The sequence below is a fragment of the Uloborus diversus genome, chromosome 7 (assembly GCF_026930045.1).
Source record: "Uloborus diversus isolate 005 chromosome 7, Udiv.v.3.1, whole genome shotgun sequence".
NCBI classification, from domain to species: Eukaryota; Metazoa; Arthropoda; class Arachnida; order Araneae; family Uloboridae; genus Uloborus; species Uloborus diversus.
This window is the reverse complement of record NC_072737.1, coordinates 137510633-137530136: the sequence shown is the minus strand read 5'-3', so window position 1 is coordinate 137530136 and position 19504 is coordinate 137510633. Positions and strand designations below refer to the sequence as shown.

Sequence of the window (19504 nt, the reverse complement as noted above, 5' to 3'; positions counted from 1 at the left end):
TACCATGCAAACTGGTCCACAGGACCAGAGGATTTCTAATGCTGATTATTATCAACCCAACTATGCAAAACAAAGCTAAAAGACTGACCCAATGATGTAAAAATTATTATTAAAAAAAAAAAGAAAAAGAAAGAAAAGAAAAAATAAATCCTTTTATGAAAAAGACAGATTTTTAATTAAAAAAAATCTTTAGTGGAGTCACAGCTTTTAATTTTATTTTTAAATTCGAAGTATAAATGGAATTGGTCTTACAGCATAGCAAAGACATTTTAAAAACACTTCATGTCAAAAATTTGAAGAGTTGGAGAGAACATTCTCATTAGCATGCAGCGCCATTAAAAAGCATTAACAAAACTACAAAAAGTACATACTGCTAAGGCCCAGTGAATATCAAGATGAAGAGGCACTAGTAACATGTCGTAGCTGAATATATCAACTCTTCTGGTCCACCTTTTAACAGATGAGTAACCTTTATTTTTTAGGGTAGAATAGAAGAAGGTGTTGTAAGCATAAACTTTTGGATAATTTTTGTTGGTTTCACTTCTTTCAACAATTAGACTCAGGTAATAATTTATGACCTGCAATAAATCAGATATTACAAAAACAATCAATAAATACAATCAGGGTTTGCCAATATATATATCTGATATTTATTTTTTTTGACTACGTTATTTTCAATATAAAAAGTACATTAATCATAGTAATATTGTTAATTTATTATTAAAAATAACCAAAATGTTATGTATTATTTTTTATGATGTATTAATATGACATTGATATAACAAAGTAATATAATATATTCCTTTTTTACTTGTATTTTACATTCATAAAATTATTAGTAATGTTTCGACTGTAATTCATATTAAAAGTGCTAATTAAATATTAAACATTGCTCAGAAAAAAAGAAAATGTCTCATGACCGTGCACTGACTAATGCATATTATTCAATTCTGAATCATATAACTAAAAGTAGCTTACAGAAGAAATATGAGTAAAACAGAGCTGATGCTAAATTAACTCCATTAAAATTCATAGAAATGTAAAATGAAATATTAGATATAAATAATGAAAGAAACCTTAATTTTAAGTCAGCATATTGTAATTATAAGAAAATAAAGAGTGATTTGAAGATGCATTTACTAATTTGAACATTTTAGTTTGTGCTAATTGAAAATATCGGCCATAAAACAAAATATCCGATATATATCAAAATATCGGATATTTTTGAAAATATCGTATTTTTGAACCCTGAATACAATATTTAGAATGGTTACATAAATTAAAATTTCCAAGGAATTTTTCGTAAAATGTCATCAATTGCATTTTTACATTTTAGGAGGGATCACTCTATTTATTTCCAATTTTTAAAGGCATAATCAGGATTTCTAAGATACGACATTATTTTATTCACTCGTGAACAATGCATCATAAGGAATTGCCCCTGCACAGAATTCACACACCTGCATTTTAGAGCTATGAAGGTTTACTGCAAAAAGTTGGGGAGAGTCAATTATCGTGTAACATGCTAAGCATGGAACATGGTAACAGTTTCTTTTGTGTCAAAAAATGTAAAATTTCAGTAAAAAATGAAAGACTGAATAAATATTAGAAAACTATTTTTTCTATTTTGCAAATGATTTTGCGACAGCTTATGGCGAGTGCAGAGCTAGTGACAGGATGGCACAGAAGACTCCACACAAAAAAGCTATTTAATAAACCTGCCTAATGTAAAAATTTTGCAAGGAAGGAAAGAAACTTTTTGGAATCAATCCAGTGCAATGAGGTTGAAAACAGCTGTCAAAAACCAGTTTCATTTCAAACCCAGGCAGGATTCTTTGATATATATCAGTCGATATATACCACGATATACAGTGGTGGCCAAAAGTGTGGACATTTTTTGAAATTTCATGTTTTTCAACTTTGTATGCTTGTGGAATATATTAATTTTCATTTAAATACAAATGTTTATATATCAAATTGAAGGTGATTTAATGTAAAATTTAGTAACAAAAACAGTATAACAATATATGTATTGCAAGAAACGTTATGCAACAAATAGTAAGATCTATCTTAACTTAGCATTTTCTTAAAGTGATACTTACACAATCAATACTTAGTAGGATAACCCGAATTCTTTAAGACAGCTTCACAGCGTCTTTTCATCAAGTGAAAGAGTGTTTGGAGTTCATCTTTCTTAATCACATGATGCCAAGAATCAATTATCTATTCAATAAGTTGTCTTTTAGATGGACTTTTTTTCGTACATGAATTTTCAAACATCGTCACAAATTTTCAATTGGATTGAGATCAGGGCTTTTTCCTGGCCTTGGTAATATGTCTATGCCTTTATTTTGAAACCACGCTTTGCATACTTTTGCTGTGTGGCATGGAGCTGAATCCTGCAGGCAAATCAAAAATGCTTTTTTGGGGAAGAGATCCCTGATGGAAGGTATCAATTTTGGTTCCAAGACAGTTTCGATCTATTTTTTGGCATTCAGGATTCAATCAATCACTTGAATTCGACCCACACCATCTGCACACGTACAATTCATGACATTTGTTGGGTTTATTGTAGTTGCTTAATGCAATCAGGATGAAGCGCTTCACCTACTCTACGTCTTACGTATTTCCTACCATCATTACCAAAGAGCGATATTTAACTCTCATGCTCCAGATTACTTGCTTCCATTGATTTTCTGACCATTTGATGTGTTCTTTTGCTCACTTAACTCGTTTTTCGCGCTGCTTTTGATTTAAATATGGTTTTCCCCTTGAAATTCTAGCTTGTAGTCCAAACCCTGATATTGCTCTTGAACTACTTACTGCAATATCCACAGCAATCATTTCACATCTAATGGCATCTGATGAAAATTTTCTATCTTGAAGGCATAGCTGTTTTATTTTTCTATCGTCAGTAACACTTGTGCATTTTTTTCAGCCTGATTTGGCCTTTTTTTCCAGATTTCTTTTTTCATAATGTAAACTAAACTTTCCCACACCTGAACAAGTTTACTGAACTACCAACTTTTCTTGCAATTTCAGCATACAAGAGGCTATATTCTCTCAATTTGACAATTTAGCTTACTTTTGTAGACATCCAATCAGTTCTTTTTCCTGGTGACATTGTTTAAAATTATCAAAAAAAGGACTTAAAATATTTAAAAACAGCAACACTCTAACTATACTAGTATGTACCACTCCGAAAAATATTTCCACAACTTTTGTACCATCCCTATAGCCTAAACTATAGTTATAGACATTTATTGGTCCTGAGAAGTGTTTCTGTTTGGCTAGTGCGATATTATTACAAAATACGTCATTATTCAAAACGATTTTTGTTTGTTTGTTCTATTAAAACGAGCATAAGTTTTTTTGTAATTCAAATATTTTAATTCTGTTTTTTTACTGTTACAAGCATACAATGTTGAAAAGCATGAAACTTTCAAAAAATGTCCACACTTCTAGCCACCACTGTATGTCCAATATGTTTATATATTAATTAGGTAAGCCGTTTTCTTTGGGTACCTATTTCTCCTCTGTTTGTGAACCAATTTCCTTTATTCTTTTTTTTGTTCAGTAGCTATTGCCGAGTTTTAATGTCATCAATAAAAATGTTTGAAATTGAACTGTAATTAATGGAAATATTAATTAAAAACGCATTTTTGTTTTAAACTGCACTTTCTACGCGAACGGGTGGTTCAATTTTTTCGAATTTGATATGGTTGGAAAGATCTTTAAAAAAATACTCATAATGAAGAAATTGTCAGGGCACCCAAGGTCCTATAACCTAAATTCACTAGAAAAAAAGTTATAAGCGCTTTTTCGCTAGCAAAACTCAAAAATTTAAATTTTTATCTCTGTTCCTTTGTCAGGGTTTGCGTTTACACGACAGCGAGTTTTTTAAGCAAATTCGGGAGAAAGGGACGCAACTTCCGCGAAAAATCAGGTCCCAGGGACCCAGAAAGCCCAAAAGATAAGAACCTGAAAAAATTGGAGAAAATGCTAAAGATCTATTTAGTAAATGCTTTTAAGCTTCAATGACCAGGAGAATTAACAGAAAGGGATTAAAATGACCCTATCTCTTTATCAGCTTCTCAAACACACCCCTATTGTTGACCATTTTAGTGATAAAACTGGAGCTTACAGTGACTTCCTGGGCAGAACTCAGGGAGCAAAATACTGCAAGTTCAATTCATAAATAGCCCATTGTACTGTATTCTAATAATAAACTCTCCCTCAACTTTTATCTTGAGGAAATTCCTGAAAACAGCAATGAAGACTGAAAAAGTAAGAGTGGTTTCAATTCAATCTTCAGGATTAATACAAGACAACTGTACAGTAAAAATTAGAGACGTACCGAGTACTCAGTAACTACTCGGTACTCGGCCTACTCGGCCAATTTGCCGAGTACTCGGTACTCGGCTGAATTCTGATCAAATACTCGGCCAATACCGAGTAGTTGCAAAAAATTGAATATTGTCCAAGGCAGATACTAAAATTCATAAAAAAAAGAGCAAGCATTATATTCTGCAATCATTTACAATTAAAATTTATAAGTCAAATTTAAATTTTGAGAATAATGAAGTTTGTAATGCTTCAATGGAATAAATCTTTATTTTAATGTCCCCAAAGTTAATAAAACTTATTTATTAAAAATTATGCAAAAAAGGTAAGTATAGAAAATATGGAATTTTTATATTACAAATGGATTTTTGCTACAAACAAAAATTAGTTATAAAAAATATAAATATACCTTTTCTTAAAAATAAAAGGAAATAAAACAACGTTAAAAACACAGTGCAGGAACACTGCAGACACGTGTTTTGGCATTACAGGGAACTCCTTTTTCAATGCACAAAATGGGAGCTCGTGGATTTAAAGGCATCTGACAGAAGTCGGGTTTTTTTGTCGAATGTCTTTACATTCTTTAGCTCACATGTTATGCACTGAAAAAGATGTTCCTTGTAACTGGGGGGGGGGGGGGGGGAGGGGAGGCAGAAACACGTGTCTGCAGTGTTCCTGCACATTTGTTCTATTAAAATTATGTTTGGCGGACTAAAACTATGATTGTTATAAATTTGTTTTAATTCCAACTTGATTAATCATACCTTTTATTTATTTATTTTTAATTTTAAAAATAATTTTTTTGTAAAATTTTTGACACAAAATTGTTTATATAATGCTTAATTGAATTTCAGCAGGAATTAAGTTTTAAAAACTATTATATGGACAAGGAGGTCTATACTACTATTCCAATAAGTTCAAAATTCATCACATGTGTGTCGGTGGTTCTTCTTAAAACATAATTGGAACTTGGTAACTCGGCCGAGTAGTGAAAGGCCGAGTACTCGGTACTCGGCCAAAGTGCCGGCCTACTACTCGGCCAAAGTGCTACTCGGTACGTCTCTAGTAAAAATATAGCTATTTTGCATTCATGTAACCAGAATTACTTTTGAAAATCATTATTTTGCATCCCCAATAAAAAAAAGGGTAGAAAAAAAATGGCGAGCATTTTCCCGATCGAGCTAAACACAAAGTTCTGAACTTCACATTTTTCTTGTTAAATTGCTTATGATTACTTGAATTTTATATAAAAGCACTTTAACCTTGTTCTTTTTCTAGTAATTCATCTCCTTCTAATGGGCTATTATTATTTGGACTTGCAAGTCGGGTATTAATCGATCTCGCCATTTTGAAAATGGCGTGATTTTAAAAATAGCACAAGAGCCAAAACAGATATTTTGAACAAGTCAAAATAAAGTCAAATATACTGATTTAAGACTGCAAATGAGCAATTTTCAAACTCATATGTTTCGTTTTTGTGATGGTAATTTATGCGTTGGGTTCATTTGCTTAGGATTTTTTTTTTATTATTATGTAATTGCCAATGATAATTTGAGGGGGGGGGGGGGGGCTGTTCGCTTTTTCCACGAAGAAAAATTTTCAGGAAAACAAAGGTTAAGGGAGCTCTTTTTGCTTGATCAATCAGAGGCACTTGTTTTTATTTTATGGTAAAATCCATTTTTAAGAGAATTTTGAGTTAATCTCATGGTAACCAGGGGCGTAGCTAAAAAGGGGGGGGGATTTGGGGACAACCCCCCCAGAAATGTTTGTCTCAAAAGAGAAGAAAAAAAAATCAAAACTACTTTTTTCTGAGCAACAACGGTCAAAAATTCACTTTGTTCCCCTTCACCCCAATGCCATTGAAAATCTGCTCTCATGAGTGACCCTCAAGTATAAAGTCGCCTCCCTCTGCTGCGACAATTTTTTGATAATTGAGTGAAATCTGACACTTCTCTTTAGAAATGAGATTGATTTGTTAAATCCATGTATATGTAGCCTTTCTTTGTCATAGATTCTGCAAATTGTGAAATATGTTTAATTTTATGAGCGGCACAGTGGGAATATTGCCTACAGTTGAATCTGTATATTCCGAATTTCACATTAAAGAAAAAAAAATTGAGATAAAGAGGTTTTGAGATACGGGGTCTTTAAGAAACTTTTTATGAAATTTGGAATATGATGGTGAAAATTTGAAATCGATACTAAAGACAATATGGGCTCTTGATGAAAATTCCTCTTTATTAGTTTTGTTAGGTATTTATTCCGTTATTACATTAAGTGCTTTATTGCGAGTTAAAGGAATCATTTTAACAGTAAAAGAAACTTTAAGCATATCTTTTTCAAGAAAAAATCTTTTATTGCTTTTTTGTCCCTGATTTTTATTATTATTTTTTTTGATTCATTATTTATCCTCTTGAGGTTAGCAATAGCTGCAAATCTAACTTGGCCAGTATTCTACGATTTTTCTTTTTTCATCACTTGGAAAAAATGTTATACTTTCTTTTCACTTTTATTATTTCAGTTTTCTAAGGAATCACAATTTTAAGAAAGAGATCAACCAAAGAACAGTACTAATTCAGATAACAGAGCGAAATGGCTTTTAACTTAAATGACCTAAAACAACGAACTTGAAATGTTCATATTACATGTCAAACCTGTAAATTTCACCCCTTTACTCTTCTTCCAATAAAGTGCGCGAAATGACTGTTGTTTGGTTAATCTTCCTGGAAATTCTATTATTCGTGCAACGTATTTCTCCCTTTTTTAAAGTACCTCCTCAGTTCTTGAAGACAATTCCTCTGTTTCAAAGTTGTAGAAAATGTTTGCTGCTTTAAAGATCATTGGACTTCAAATCTGAAAATGATAGCATAACCGGAATTCGAGAGAGGCTTTTGTTGGTCTGGTCTCGTGTGTGTCATAGGTCAGAGTCAAAACGACCTTTGCTAACCAGAGTATCCATTGCCACAGCGTGATGGCCACAACATACTAGTTTTTTTTGCCACAGAAAATCAGGCAGCATTAATCATTTCAATTTTAAGAGAAGAATAGAAAAACGAGAAAGAAAAAAAAAGGCAAATAATAATACTAGTAATACAACTTAGCAAGTACATTATCTAGCTATCGAAAATTCTCTACCTTAGAGCTAGAAGGACATAAGTCACATTATTATATTTTACAGCAGAGAGGAAAACTGTTTTCTTTAGCATGGAAAGAATGGGATGTGCTCTTTTGACCCCAGTCAAAAATTTAAAAGGATTTTTTTAAAAAGAATTACTTTTACATGGCTCGATAAGGAATAGGCTTCTACATACAATGCGCTAATACAGTAGACTTCCGATGATTAGGGTGGCACGGTAACTGCGGGTAATCCGAATTATAAGTAAAAAACAATACTGGTGTGTACAACAGGTACAAAGTAGCAATAAAACTCACACATACATTTAAGTTATAGCTAAAAACAATAACATTGATCGTAAAAAATATATGTAAAACTAAAAACAAACACTAACATAATCATAAGTCATCATCGTTGAAGAAAAAAATTGTGAAGAGACCCACAGATAATTTGACTGCCGATAATCAGGAGTTAACTCTAAATGAAAAATCAGTTTTTGAACTTACGTTAGTATAGCTCTGAGGTACAGAATCATAACATGAAATATGTTGAAGGACATAGCTACTAATTACCAATGGTTCAAAGAACTTAATCCAGTTTATCAGTGAAATCTACTTAAAATAAAGAAATACTGTAGGTCTTGGATGGGTGCAAATAAATTAATAAGCTATAAGTATTTGTCACTAACCTCATCGTTTAACCAGTTCAAACCAACTAATGTTTCTATATCTCTTTTCATAAGGCTGGCATTTTTTGACTGAGCTACTTTATAATCCATTGGTTGACATAAAGCTCTTTCAATTGTTGCATTCATTTCAGGAGTTATTTCTGTAGAAACAAAGAAGAAGGATTACAGGTATTTTTGATATGAATGGCAAAGTACATTGCATAAAAAAATTCAGATCACAAGTATCTACAAGGAAAAAAAAAAAAAAACTCAAATAATAAAATGTTTTTTGAGAAAATAAAAATTTCCTCGAAGTGACATTACAATTTTATCTATCACAAAACAGTACATCCTTCCTCTTTAAAGTAATAAACAATTGCTCTCCCTTTTCAAAACATTATAAATGAACTTTCATTTTAGAAAATAATTTTTTCTAATTTTCCACACGAACTGGAAAGACAATTGGCTACAATAATGTATTTTATTTTTGTTACGAAAATTATGTCACAGAAATAATGTTATATACTAAAGCTACAGTTGTGGGTACTGCTAGTATATTAATATTGTTGAATAATTTTTAAAATAGAAAAGTATTTTTAATGAAATAAGTTAGATTCTAACATGCTAAATGCTTACCAGGAATTTCTATTGATTTTCTGGCTTGTTCTTTTCGTGGCTCAATAGCTGTTATTATTTGCTTACTTAACCGCTGGAATAAGCAAACGAATATTTTAATTTTCCAAAAAATATGAATTAAAACAAAGCATTGACAGATAATTCTATAAGTTTATGTTTTTAAACACTATGATACTCACATCTCTTCGCAATTTTTGTAAGATTTTTAATTGGTCAGCTTCAATTTTTTGCCTCTCTTCTGCTTGTGCACGAACTTGAAATTGACTGACGGGAAAAGATTACATTAAAATAAGAAACAGGTGCAAAATGTATGTGCATAGTGAGCAAAATTTGCATTAATTTGACAAAAAAAAAAAAAAAAAAGAATTAATGTAAATGAAAGTAAAGAGAAACAAAATAATTCAATTAACAAAACTTTTTTCTTGCTTAGGGGAGAAGAATTCATTGCTCAATTAATAATTATTGTATCGAGCAACATTTTTTTAATGCAATCTTTAGCACAAATTTTTGGATACTAGTGGTTAATGCAATAGTGGTTAACTTTTCAGTATTTACAGTGACCTCTCACTTATGCACGGCTAAAGGGGACAACGAAATTTTCGCGCACAAGTGAGATTCGCGCATAAGTGAAAAACCAAAAAATAATCCTAAACGCAATAAGTTAACATCAGTTATAGTAATACTAACAGCACACTACTAATGCTAATGAATAAATGCGAACAAAATTTCCGTTTATGCACTGTAATTTAACAAAAATGTAAAATTTGGAGTTGTACGTTTTAATTTTTATACAGTGTGCAGTACGTAAGCGAAAAGCGAATTCCCCGAAACCTAAAAAGTGTCGCGTGAACAGTGCTATAGTCTACGAGGATGCAAAAGAGCCTCGATAGGCTACCTCAATGCTAACCGTTTGAGCAGGACTTTTAGTGATGTCAAACTTTTCGTATGTACCTCCTTCTCCCCTTTCAATGTCAATCACAAGATTAATTCCACCCCCAATCGCACACTTGTGCAAAAAAGAACGCGTTCTAGGAAGAATTCGAACGATGGAATGAAGGCATGTGAATCTATTTCAAGAGACAGAACAAGAAGGATAAAAATTTTCCGATAAGCAAAGCGTGAATAGGCGATTTAACTAAAACTTGAAAAAATTTATCGCGCATAAGTGAATAGGGCATTTTAAGATTCGCGTACAAATGAACAAGAGTTAACATTGTTTTCCTATACCGCTGGTCGGGCCCGTGAGAAAAACGCGCATAAGTGAAAAACGCGTATAACAGAGGTCGCGTATAAGCGAGAGATCACTGTAATTGATAATGAAATGTGGAAGAAAATAAAAAAAAAATCTTTTGTATACATCTTAGCAGTTTGTTTCATTGTCAGTGCTAAGATTTTGTAAAAATACAGTCAGACCTCGATATAAGGTCACCCGTTTATAAGGTCATCTTGCATATAAGGTAACTTTTCTAAAGTCCAGGCTCAGTGAATAGGAATTCTATGTTATACATTATTGGATATGTGATCAGGTCATAATATATTAATCGCTTGTAAGGTCGCTTTTGTCTGGTTTCTTTGCATGATAATAAATCCACTTCAAAGAATTTTCCGCTATAGAAGATCTTTAAAAAGTGAAAAAGTCCATTTTCCTACTAATTTAGCATGTAGTGCACATAATGTAGTAAAAAGTGAGTACTATGAGTGATACTAAAATATGAACCAGTCATGCGGGCACTCAAATTACTTTTTTTTACCAATCATGAGAAGCAGATGAAATTTTTTCCAAAATACTTAGAAACTATTGTGTTTAAATTAAAGAGGAAAAAACACTTCAATTCTGTATTAATGATAATTTTAAGTTTGGTAGGTTACACATCAGTTCTTTGCTTGAGCATATTTGTATGCAGCTGTATTCCAAATGAAAGTTTTAAAAAATCATTCCAAAATTTCTTAATGATTCCAAAAATTTTAATTGGTTCAAATTGATTAAACTATTAGAACCTAATTAACTGATGTTTTTGAATGTATTAAATTTTGCAAAGAATTAATGTACATACAAGATACTTATTTATCAATAAATATATATGAATCAGTTATAACAGACTTGCCAACCTTATGAAAAGAAAAAAAGGGAGATCCAGTCAAAGCTTTAAGGGAGAAAAAGGGAGATTTTAAACGATGCTATAATAAGTAAAAAACAGTTATAACAAGTATTTATTTAATTTTTTCATGAAAGAGAATTCACTCGTATAACCGCTCTTTTTGTATGTAGATATTTCTTTTTTTTCAGACATCGCTAAAGATGAATGTTAAACTACAACGCACGCTGTAGATCAAGATGAAAACACGCAGCGCAGTTAGCATGCGTCTGAAAACTGAACGATACCGCGAAAACGGCAACGGCGCATGCGTGAGATAGAAGTGGAAGTGCGAACGTAGAGTTAAACCAAAATACCATCTCCGGAAGCATTTCGGTCGACACTCCGAACGCACCCATCGGATGTTTGCCGCTCACCTTGCGTTCGACGAACCTCACCGGTCGATCGGTAAGTAACCGGTAACTAACCGCAGCGTTCTATGGTTAACCGGTTACCGCATCCTTTACCACTCTAAGCAGTTGATTGGTTGATTGGAGAACGTGATCATTAGCTGTCACGTGATAAACCAACCAATCGTGCTCGTCGAACGTGAGCTCACTGAGCAGTGCGGGTTTGCTCTGTTAGCCACGCCATCTATTAGGACTGTGAGTAACTATTTTAAGGAAGAAAATTAAGTTTAATTTAAAAAAAAAGAAAAAACCCGAAAAAAATAAAAAAAAATGGGAGAAATGGATACTCAAACGTACAACCGGGAGAATGGAGTAAAAAACGGGAGTCTCCCGTGAAAAACGGGAGAGTTGGCAGGTCTGGTTATAAGGTCAGTTTCACCAAGTCCCGAAAGGTGACCTTATACCCAGGTGCGACTGTATGTAGTTAGCTCTATTTAAATAATACAACCTTTAAGTTATTTCCTGTTCGTAAAACAAATTTTAACATTATTGAGAAACCTCAATAAAAAAAAATTAAAAAAAAAAAGGAATGAACAAACTTACAGCTGGGATAGCCACTTTGGGTCGGCAAAGTTAGGCTTGTGATCATACTTCAATCTGAAAATTTTATAAAAGACAATAAGTTTTCTTTTTCATCATTAGTTATAATCTGTATTCATAAAAGAACAGATAAATAAAACATACTTGAATTTAGGCAGTGAAACCTTAAGTATTGATATATCATCATCAATTTCTGAAAGATAAAGCATACAGTATTACTTTTCCCCCATTACCATTAGCAAACAATATGTTAACATACATACATAAAAGTTATCATTGAAGCTTTTAAACTTCACTTGAAAAGCAGCAGAGTTTCTGGCTGTGGCTACTGAGTGTGTAAGAACTGAAGATACTGTTTAAGAGAAGCATTGGAGAGGTGTTGTATCAACTGATTTCGTTTTTGTTCTTAAAATCAAAACATAAATAATAATTATAGTGACAAGGTAACTCAAAGAGATACGTGTTTTTAAAATACCAAACTTTTCAGAAAATTTGATTTGTTACTGATTAGTTTCCACAAACAAATTATCAAGGGACACAAATTTCAATTAATACAGTAATTGGCAATGAGGACATGTCCCAGAAATTTTTTAGAAATTCTGCCCAAAATATAAGTTGATCCCTTAACTTTTAACCTCATTTTTTTTTTAAAACCAGGGTGGCAACAGGAACTGGAAAAAAAAAATCCCTGACTTTTCCCTGATTAAGTTCACCAAATTTCTCTGGTTTACATTACCAATGATAATGGTTTCCTTTCTTTGCCCTACCTGAAAAGCATTGCATATTAAATAAAATACAACGTTTAAAACGGTTTAGGCTGCTAATTAAAAATATATTTTGAAAAGACGCTCTTTTTATTTCTGGTAAAAAAGTATATTAAATTATCGACAAAGAAACATTATAGGAAATCTAAAACAAATACTCTTGAACCAGTTAACATAAGAATTCTAAGAAATTATAAAAACCACGCTTAAAAACATCAAACTAGTCAAGATAAAACTAAAAAAATTAACTGGAAATAATCTCGAACTGAATTTTCAAGCATTATACTTGTTACTACAAGAGTAACAAGTGATATTTAAAGTATAAAGGTAATGTAGTTTTACTTAAGTAAATAATACTGCCGTGTGCAGGTGAACGACCGTATCTGCAGAAATAACTTTTCGAGATATTTGAAGAAATGTGTGGTGGATTCATTACATACAACAGGAAAATGTTGGAATTAAACCTTTTTTTTAGCGAAAACCAAATAAGCGAGCATGTACAATAAAGATAACGTACAATAGATGACAAAAAATGCAAAATTGCAGTTACTGCTCCTTATCTGCACATGGCAGAATAGACATACTTATGTAAAACATATTTAAATCTTTCAACAACCAGTAATATTGAACTGTTCTCTATTCAAGAACTTAGGTTTTAATGAATGAATACAGCATTTTAACTATTAAAAAAAATAAAAATATTTACTTATGTACACAACTCAATTTCAAATGATTCCATTAGTTGCCGAAAAGAAACCTTACTACCAAACGGCACGACCTTGAGGGTCCGGATTTGGACAAAATCCTAGATACATGTCAATTCCCATGAGGTATGAGCAAAGGTAAAGCGGTTTGACTGCATAGGCTCTAGTTTGGCTGCACCGAGGGTCCAAAGTTGCTAGTTTGGCACCAGAAATGCAATGGCGTTTCCGTTGGAATTTCAGATTTCGACACTCTGTTCAATGTCCCAATGCATTAGGAATCTTTTGTTAGTATAACGAGTGGAAGGGAGAACATCTAGATATTTATGGGCATTATTTATTTTACTTGAAAAGTCGAAAGGATCTTGCTTTTTTTTTTAAATGTGCCATGTGAAATAAATTAGAGCTTTTTCTCCTCTCCCTTTTTCGCTTATCATTGTGGAATAACTCTGATAGCAGATGACAAATATCCAGTTAAAGTAAATGCTTTCATTAGCAAACTATAAATACTTTTTACTAGCAGAGAATTAATATAAAACGAAAACAATTAAATTTATTTGCAAATGATAAATATCCTGTAACTATGTTGTTTTGGCATTCAAGTTGTTGAAATTAAAAGTGGTATCCAATTTAAATTTGAGAACGACTTACTAAAACAGGGTTCATACACTTTTGGTTAAAAAAAGTTCCCTGACTTTTCCAGGTTTTCCAGGTTGTTTTTTAGAAAATTCGAGGTTACTCGCTTCATTCAAAATTTAAGTTTAAATAGTAATATTTTCAAAATAATTAAAATTGTTTAAAGTAGCGATGCAGAACTGAAACTTCTCCCCTTAGATTTAAAAAAAAAAAAAACTTGGTTTTTTTTTCGTTTGTTTTCTCTGTCAAAATTTTAAGTTTTTTTTAAACATTTTGTTCAAAATTGTTTTAATTTGTTACTATTTGTTGAAAACAGAGTACTTTCAACTTATTTTAGCGTTTCTTTGATGTCACGCGTAATATTATAGCGTTTTGCTGTAGTCCTGCAGCAACCTTTTAGCATCCGCTTTTGGTTTACAATACTTTTTATTTTCTTATAAGTAGGTTACACGAAACATATTGAGCAAAATGCAATGCTAAATTTCAGTATAAATATGATTAACTTGTTGCATCAATCGGCATACCATGTAATGCATAGTAACAAAAATCAACATCCGCCAATCATAGGCTAATGCCAATAATCTTTTTTTTTTCTTCACATATTAAAGGACGCTTACATTAAAATTTCAAACTTTCTTTTCCAGAAAGTAATAGTCAATTTTCAAAAATTCATAACTTTTTGCACATTTAATGTTATTTTCAATATTACACATTGATATAAACGTCCAATTCTGTTTCTGGAAGTTTAAGTCTACTTCCATTGTGCAAACGATTAAATATGGCGACAAAGTGAAAAATTTAAAATAATAAGTAGATTTTTGGATTTGTAGTATAAAAGTAGTAATAAATAATTAATAATCCTTAAAAAACTACAATAAAAGCAAAATAGTCAGTATTTAGCATATAAGAGTCTAAAATTAAATTTTGCATTTTTCCAGAAAATAATTAAATTATCCGGAAAAAAAGGGCACAATTTGTGTTGTTTTCAATAGTTTGCATTGCAATTAACATCCAATGCCGTTTTCGGGAACTTAGGCACTTGAAAAAGTCTTGTGTACTTCCATCTTGGGAATGACCAAATATGGTGGCTATGCCCAGAAATAAGAAATAACTTTTTTTAAATTTGTTGCATGAAGACAATTAAAAAATAATAAATCTTCATGATAATAAAATTCATTGAAAAGTTTTTATCACATTTGCGTCCGAGGCAGTGAGGATAAGATTAAGTTTTAAGAACAAAATTTTTCATTTCTCAAGAAAATTATTTCAAATAATAATAGAAAAACAATTTGCAGGCCATTTTTTGTTGTTTTCATCAGTTTTCAATTAAAGAAAACATCCAATTCTGCTTTGTTTTTAGAAACTTGGGCATTTTTGGATCGTATCTACTTCCATCTTGTGAATGACCAAAGATGGCGACTACGTTTCACACGTAGCTGAAATGATTTTCCGATAAAAAAAAAAACGATTTTCTCCGATCGACCCTCCCATCTACAGGTTGTGCTTCCGAAGCAGTAAATTGTCTTCTCTCCTGTTGAGTTTGTGCATAATTGCTGTTCACCTGATTTTTTTCCCCTTGGGAACTACTGAGAGCCAAAAATGGCGGCTGCTGAAGATTTTTTGGGTCGCTACTTTTTTCATTGCTTTAAAATTGTTACAATTTTTTTTAAATACATCGATAAAAATGAAGATTAGGTCTTATAAAACGAAATCCCCTGGGAAAAAATTGGGAAAAGAAAAATTTTGGGGACACATTTGGAAAATTCCTTGACATTTTTGACTAAGTCATTTTCCCTGATAATTCTAAGTTTTCCCGGAGCGTACGAACCCTGAACCGAACAGAATGTTGTGGCAACCCATCTAAAACTTTAGGCAGTAGAAAGAAATGCGTTCCCCTCACTGACTCCATACAAGAAAATCTTCGCTTTTTTGGCGCATTTTTCGTTGTGAAAAAAAAAAACGTTCATTTTTCGATTGCAGTTTTTAAGTGCCAGCGTCGGTTTAGATAAAAATTTACAATTTTTTTCGTGAAATCACAATAAAAACGAAGACTAGATCTCATAGTACTTAATTCCTTGGGAAAAAAAAATTTTTGGAGGACAAAATTTGAAAACTCCCTGACTTTTCCCTGACATTTTTGACAGTGTCATTTTCCCTGACAATTCCCGGTTTTCCCGGAGCATACGAACCCTGTAAAATTAATCTTCAATGTTATTAATTCAAAGGTAAGTGCATGCAAATGGCTCATACTGCAGTACAAGAGCAGAAAAAGTGGTAAAAATAGCAATTCTAAAAGAAACTCCTTTGCATTTCGGGTGCCAAACTAGCAACTGGATCCTCAGTGCAGCCAAACTAGGGCCTATGCAGTCGAACCGCTTTACCTGGGCTCATACCTAATGGGAATTGACCTATATGTAGAATTTTGTCTAAATTCGTGATCCTCAAGGTCGTGCCGTTTGGTAGTTAGATTACTTTAGTGACAAACAACATTGAAATTCAAAAACAATTATTAATTTCCAAATATATATGTATATGGTTTTAAAATGAAAGAGTTTTAAAGTCTGAAAAGAAAACCCTTTGGATAATCTGAAGCAGTGGCAGCGATTTGGTGGGGGGCAAGGCAACCGACTTCCCCCCACTTTTTATGGTTCTTTTTTTTTCAATTTAGGAATCCAAACCAAAAATTATAAAAAAAGCAGAAATGTCAAAATTTTCAGAACATAATTATTTGTTTTACTTTGTAAATCTGTTTATGAAACATTATTTAACACAAACAATAATTTTTAGATTACGTATTAATTGTTTAGTAAATCAATTGATTAACTTAAACAAGCCATACTTGTTCAATGAAACTATTAAGTGTTTGTGACATCTCGAAATACTTTGGAGTAAATAATGCAAGTCTAATTTGAGTCTAAGTGTTTCTTCGGAGAAAGTTATTGTGTACAAAATTCATCAAAATCTTTACCATGGCAGAAAACAAATTTGATTTTCAGTCAACATTCAATTTTAGCAATTAAATTAAAAACATCAAGTAATAACTTTTAAGATTTTATCAGCATTAATTTAAGAAACAAAGATTTTTTTCTTGAAATCATGACAACAGTATGCTAATTACTTCAAGACAATGAGTAAAGGTGAGGAAGCAAAGTCATTAATGATGGCTTCCTCTTTGCTTGTAGGGTTGTTTATTTTAAGTAGCATGGAATGCGCAGAAAGAAAATTTAAGCTTGCTAAAATAAACAACTTTAGAGACACAGAAACAATCTCAGGAAGCTCATCCTAAGATTGAATACTTTGACATTGAGGAGAAAAAATGCACAAATATGCGGCATTGTATGATCACACTTCATTAATTTTACTTTTTTTATACAAATAAGTGGCGGAAAATTCATAGGGAATCAAAGTACTTCATTTTGCAAAGAAAATTTTTTTTTTCTTCATCTAATCGATTTTCCTGAATTTTTGCTATTTTTTCAAAATTCCCTGATAGTTCCCTGAGTGATAAAGTTCCCTGATAGTTCCCTGAGTGATAAAGTTCCCTGACTTCCCTGATCTGTTGCCATCCTGTTTAAACTAAATTTTTTTACTTAGAGGTAAATATATCGTTGCCTTAGAGCAACAGTAAGACAATGAATCCCAAGAATAACAGTAAGGTACCCTACTGCTGCTTTGAGTCGATGGTACATTGTAACAATCATCAGGCAAGCAAATATCTACAGTAAAGGTATCTGCGCTGCACCGCAGAAAATGAATCTGCCCATGGCATGAATCTATATTATATAACTAAATATGTGGCAAATGACAAAATAGCTAGCTTGCTCTATAATGTTGCTTAGGAAGTGACATTTGCTTTTTAAATATGAATGCAATTAGGCTTTAAGAAATTACAAGGCAAAATTTTAGAGTTTAAATTTAAAAGAAAAGCAACAACACCATAGGAAGTGACGTCATGCGCTCTTCCAATAGGGGGGAAACCGAAGGACGTGCATTCGACTTCGAAGACGAAACATAAAACAGGGTTCATACTCTATTCAGATGAAAAAATTTCATGAATTTTCCAAAACTTTTTCATGGCTGAATTTTTTTTTCATGAACTTGTAACACAAAGAGTACTATTTAATATCAAACTTGCCAATATTTGGAAATGTGAACAAGCTAAACTTCTATGCGAATGCCGCTACTTCATTAAAGCACTTGTTTGTGATTGAAAAAACATAAGTGCACACAGCAAAAACTAAACTATTCTTATTTGTCTTCTTTATTACAATTTAACTAAAGTAAAAATGCAGTGAACGCAATATAATGATGCTTAAATGTCTAATTTATTTTTTCATAAAAAAGCAGAATGCTAAAGAATGGGACAAAGGTTGAACGAGTGATTCCTAAGTATCGATAAATTTGCTTTAAAAGTTGCCTTTTAGTGTCAACAGTGCATCTAACCATGCATGTAACCTGTCAGTATTTTGGTTCTTTAAAGTAAAGTCATTCTTCAGTAAATTCATGTTTCCAAAACAGATATTTACAAAAAATCATTCAGCAGTAAATAAATCTTCTGATTCAATTGTTCTTGTTTACTAATTTACACATTTTCAAATGCATATAAATTAATTGGTTTAGAAATTACAGAAAATAGTGTTAGATTCCCGACACTGAACGTAACATTTGGCCGCATGGATCAGTTTTGCGGGCTGTATGTTGGGCACTATTAGAATTCCCAAATTTCTATATTCAATGGACTTGTTTCAGCGTCGTCTGCTCGATCACGTGATCTCGGTGTCACATGACTTCCGGTTCGCGCCGAAAGACTGAATTCGTGTTGTGATTAAGCAGAAGATTTTTGTTTACGTTAATTTTGGGGGAAAAAACCATTCTGTTTCATGGTTACTTGTTCTCATGAGTGTATTTAAGAGATATAAAAGTCAAACAAGGTTGTTTTCCATGGATTTCCGTTGAAAAAAAAGTTTTTTGAACAGAGCTTGTCAACACGAAATGACAAGCTATGCCAGGAACGAATTATTTGTTGTTATGAGTTCAAATACTTGATTAATATTGTGTTCGATGCCAGCCATTCACTAAAGATTATCATTTTTACAGAAACATGCACTTCTTGCAGCATTTTTATTGAATAAATGTGTTATAAACGAAATCTTATCGTACCACATATCTCACAGTAAGTACGACATATTTTGCTGTCATCGAATACATGTTACATTAAATTGTATATTTGATAGATTCGAATAATCGTTTCGGATATTTGCTGGGTTTTTTTCGTTACACGTATTTCCTTGCTAGGAAAATTTTCGGAGCATTCAAATACAAAATCATATTCATAATTTCAAGCTAAACAAAATCGAAGAATTTGGTTCTTCTGCATGACTGGGTGGTTACAACAGGGAGGTTTGGTGTCATATTTAAAATCAAATCCTCTGTAGTAGCTTTTCAGTTTACCTAACCAATGCTTTGCAGCTTAGAATTGCTTCTATTTTCTTGTTTGATGAGTTATATATGTTTTTTCCCTCTAAAATTTTATGTAGAAACTTTTCTAAATAGTTT

At 32.0% G+C, this 19504-nt stretch overlaps 1 protein-coding gene across 1 annotated transcript in view; it reads right to left on the bottom strand.

Annotated features, from left to right (window-relative positions):
* Positions 1–19504, bottom strand: part of LOC129225558 (sentrin-specific protease-like) — a 56540-nt gene that overhangs the window by 24068 nt on the left and 12968 nt on the right. The window contains exons 4-9 of the mRNA XM_054860003.1: positions 11992–12040; positions 11851–11904; positions 8942–9026; positions 8763–8835; positions 8148–8287; positions 372–578 (exon numbers count right to left, since the gene is read on the bottom strand). Coding sequence (XP_054715978.1) covers positions 372–578; positions 8148–8287; positions 8763–8835; positions 8942–9026; positions 11851–11904; positions 11992–12040 — 608 coding nt within the window. The remainder of the gene's footprint in view (positions 1–371; positions 579–8147; positions 8288–8762; positions 8836–8941; positions 9027–11850; positions 11905–11991; positions 12041–19504) is intronic.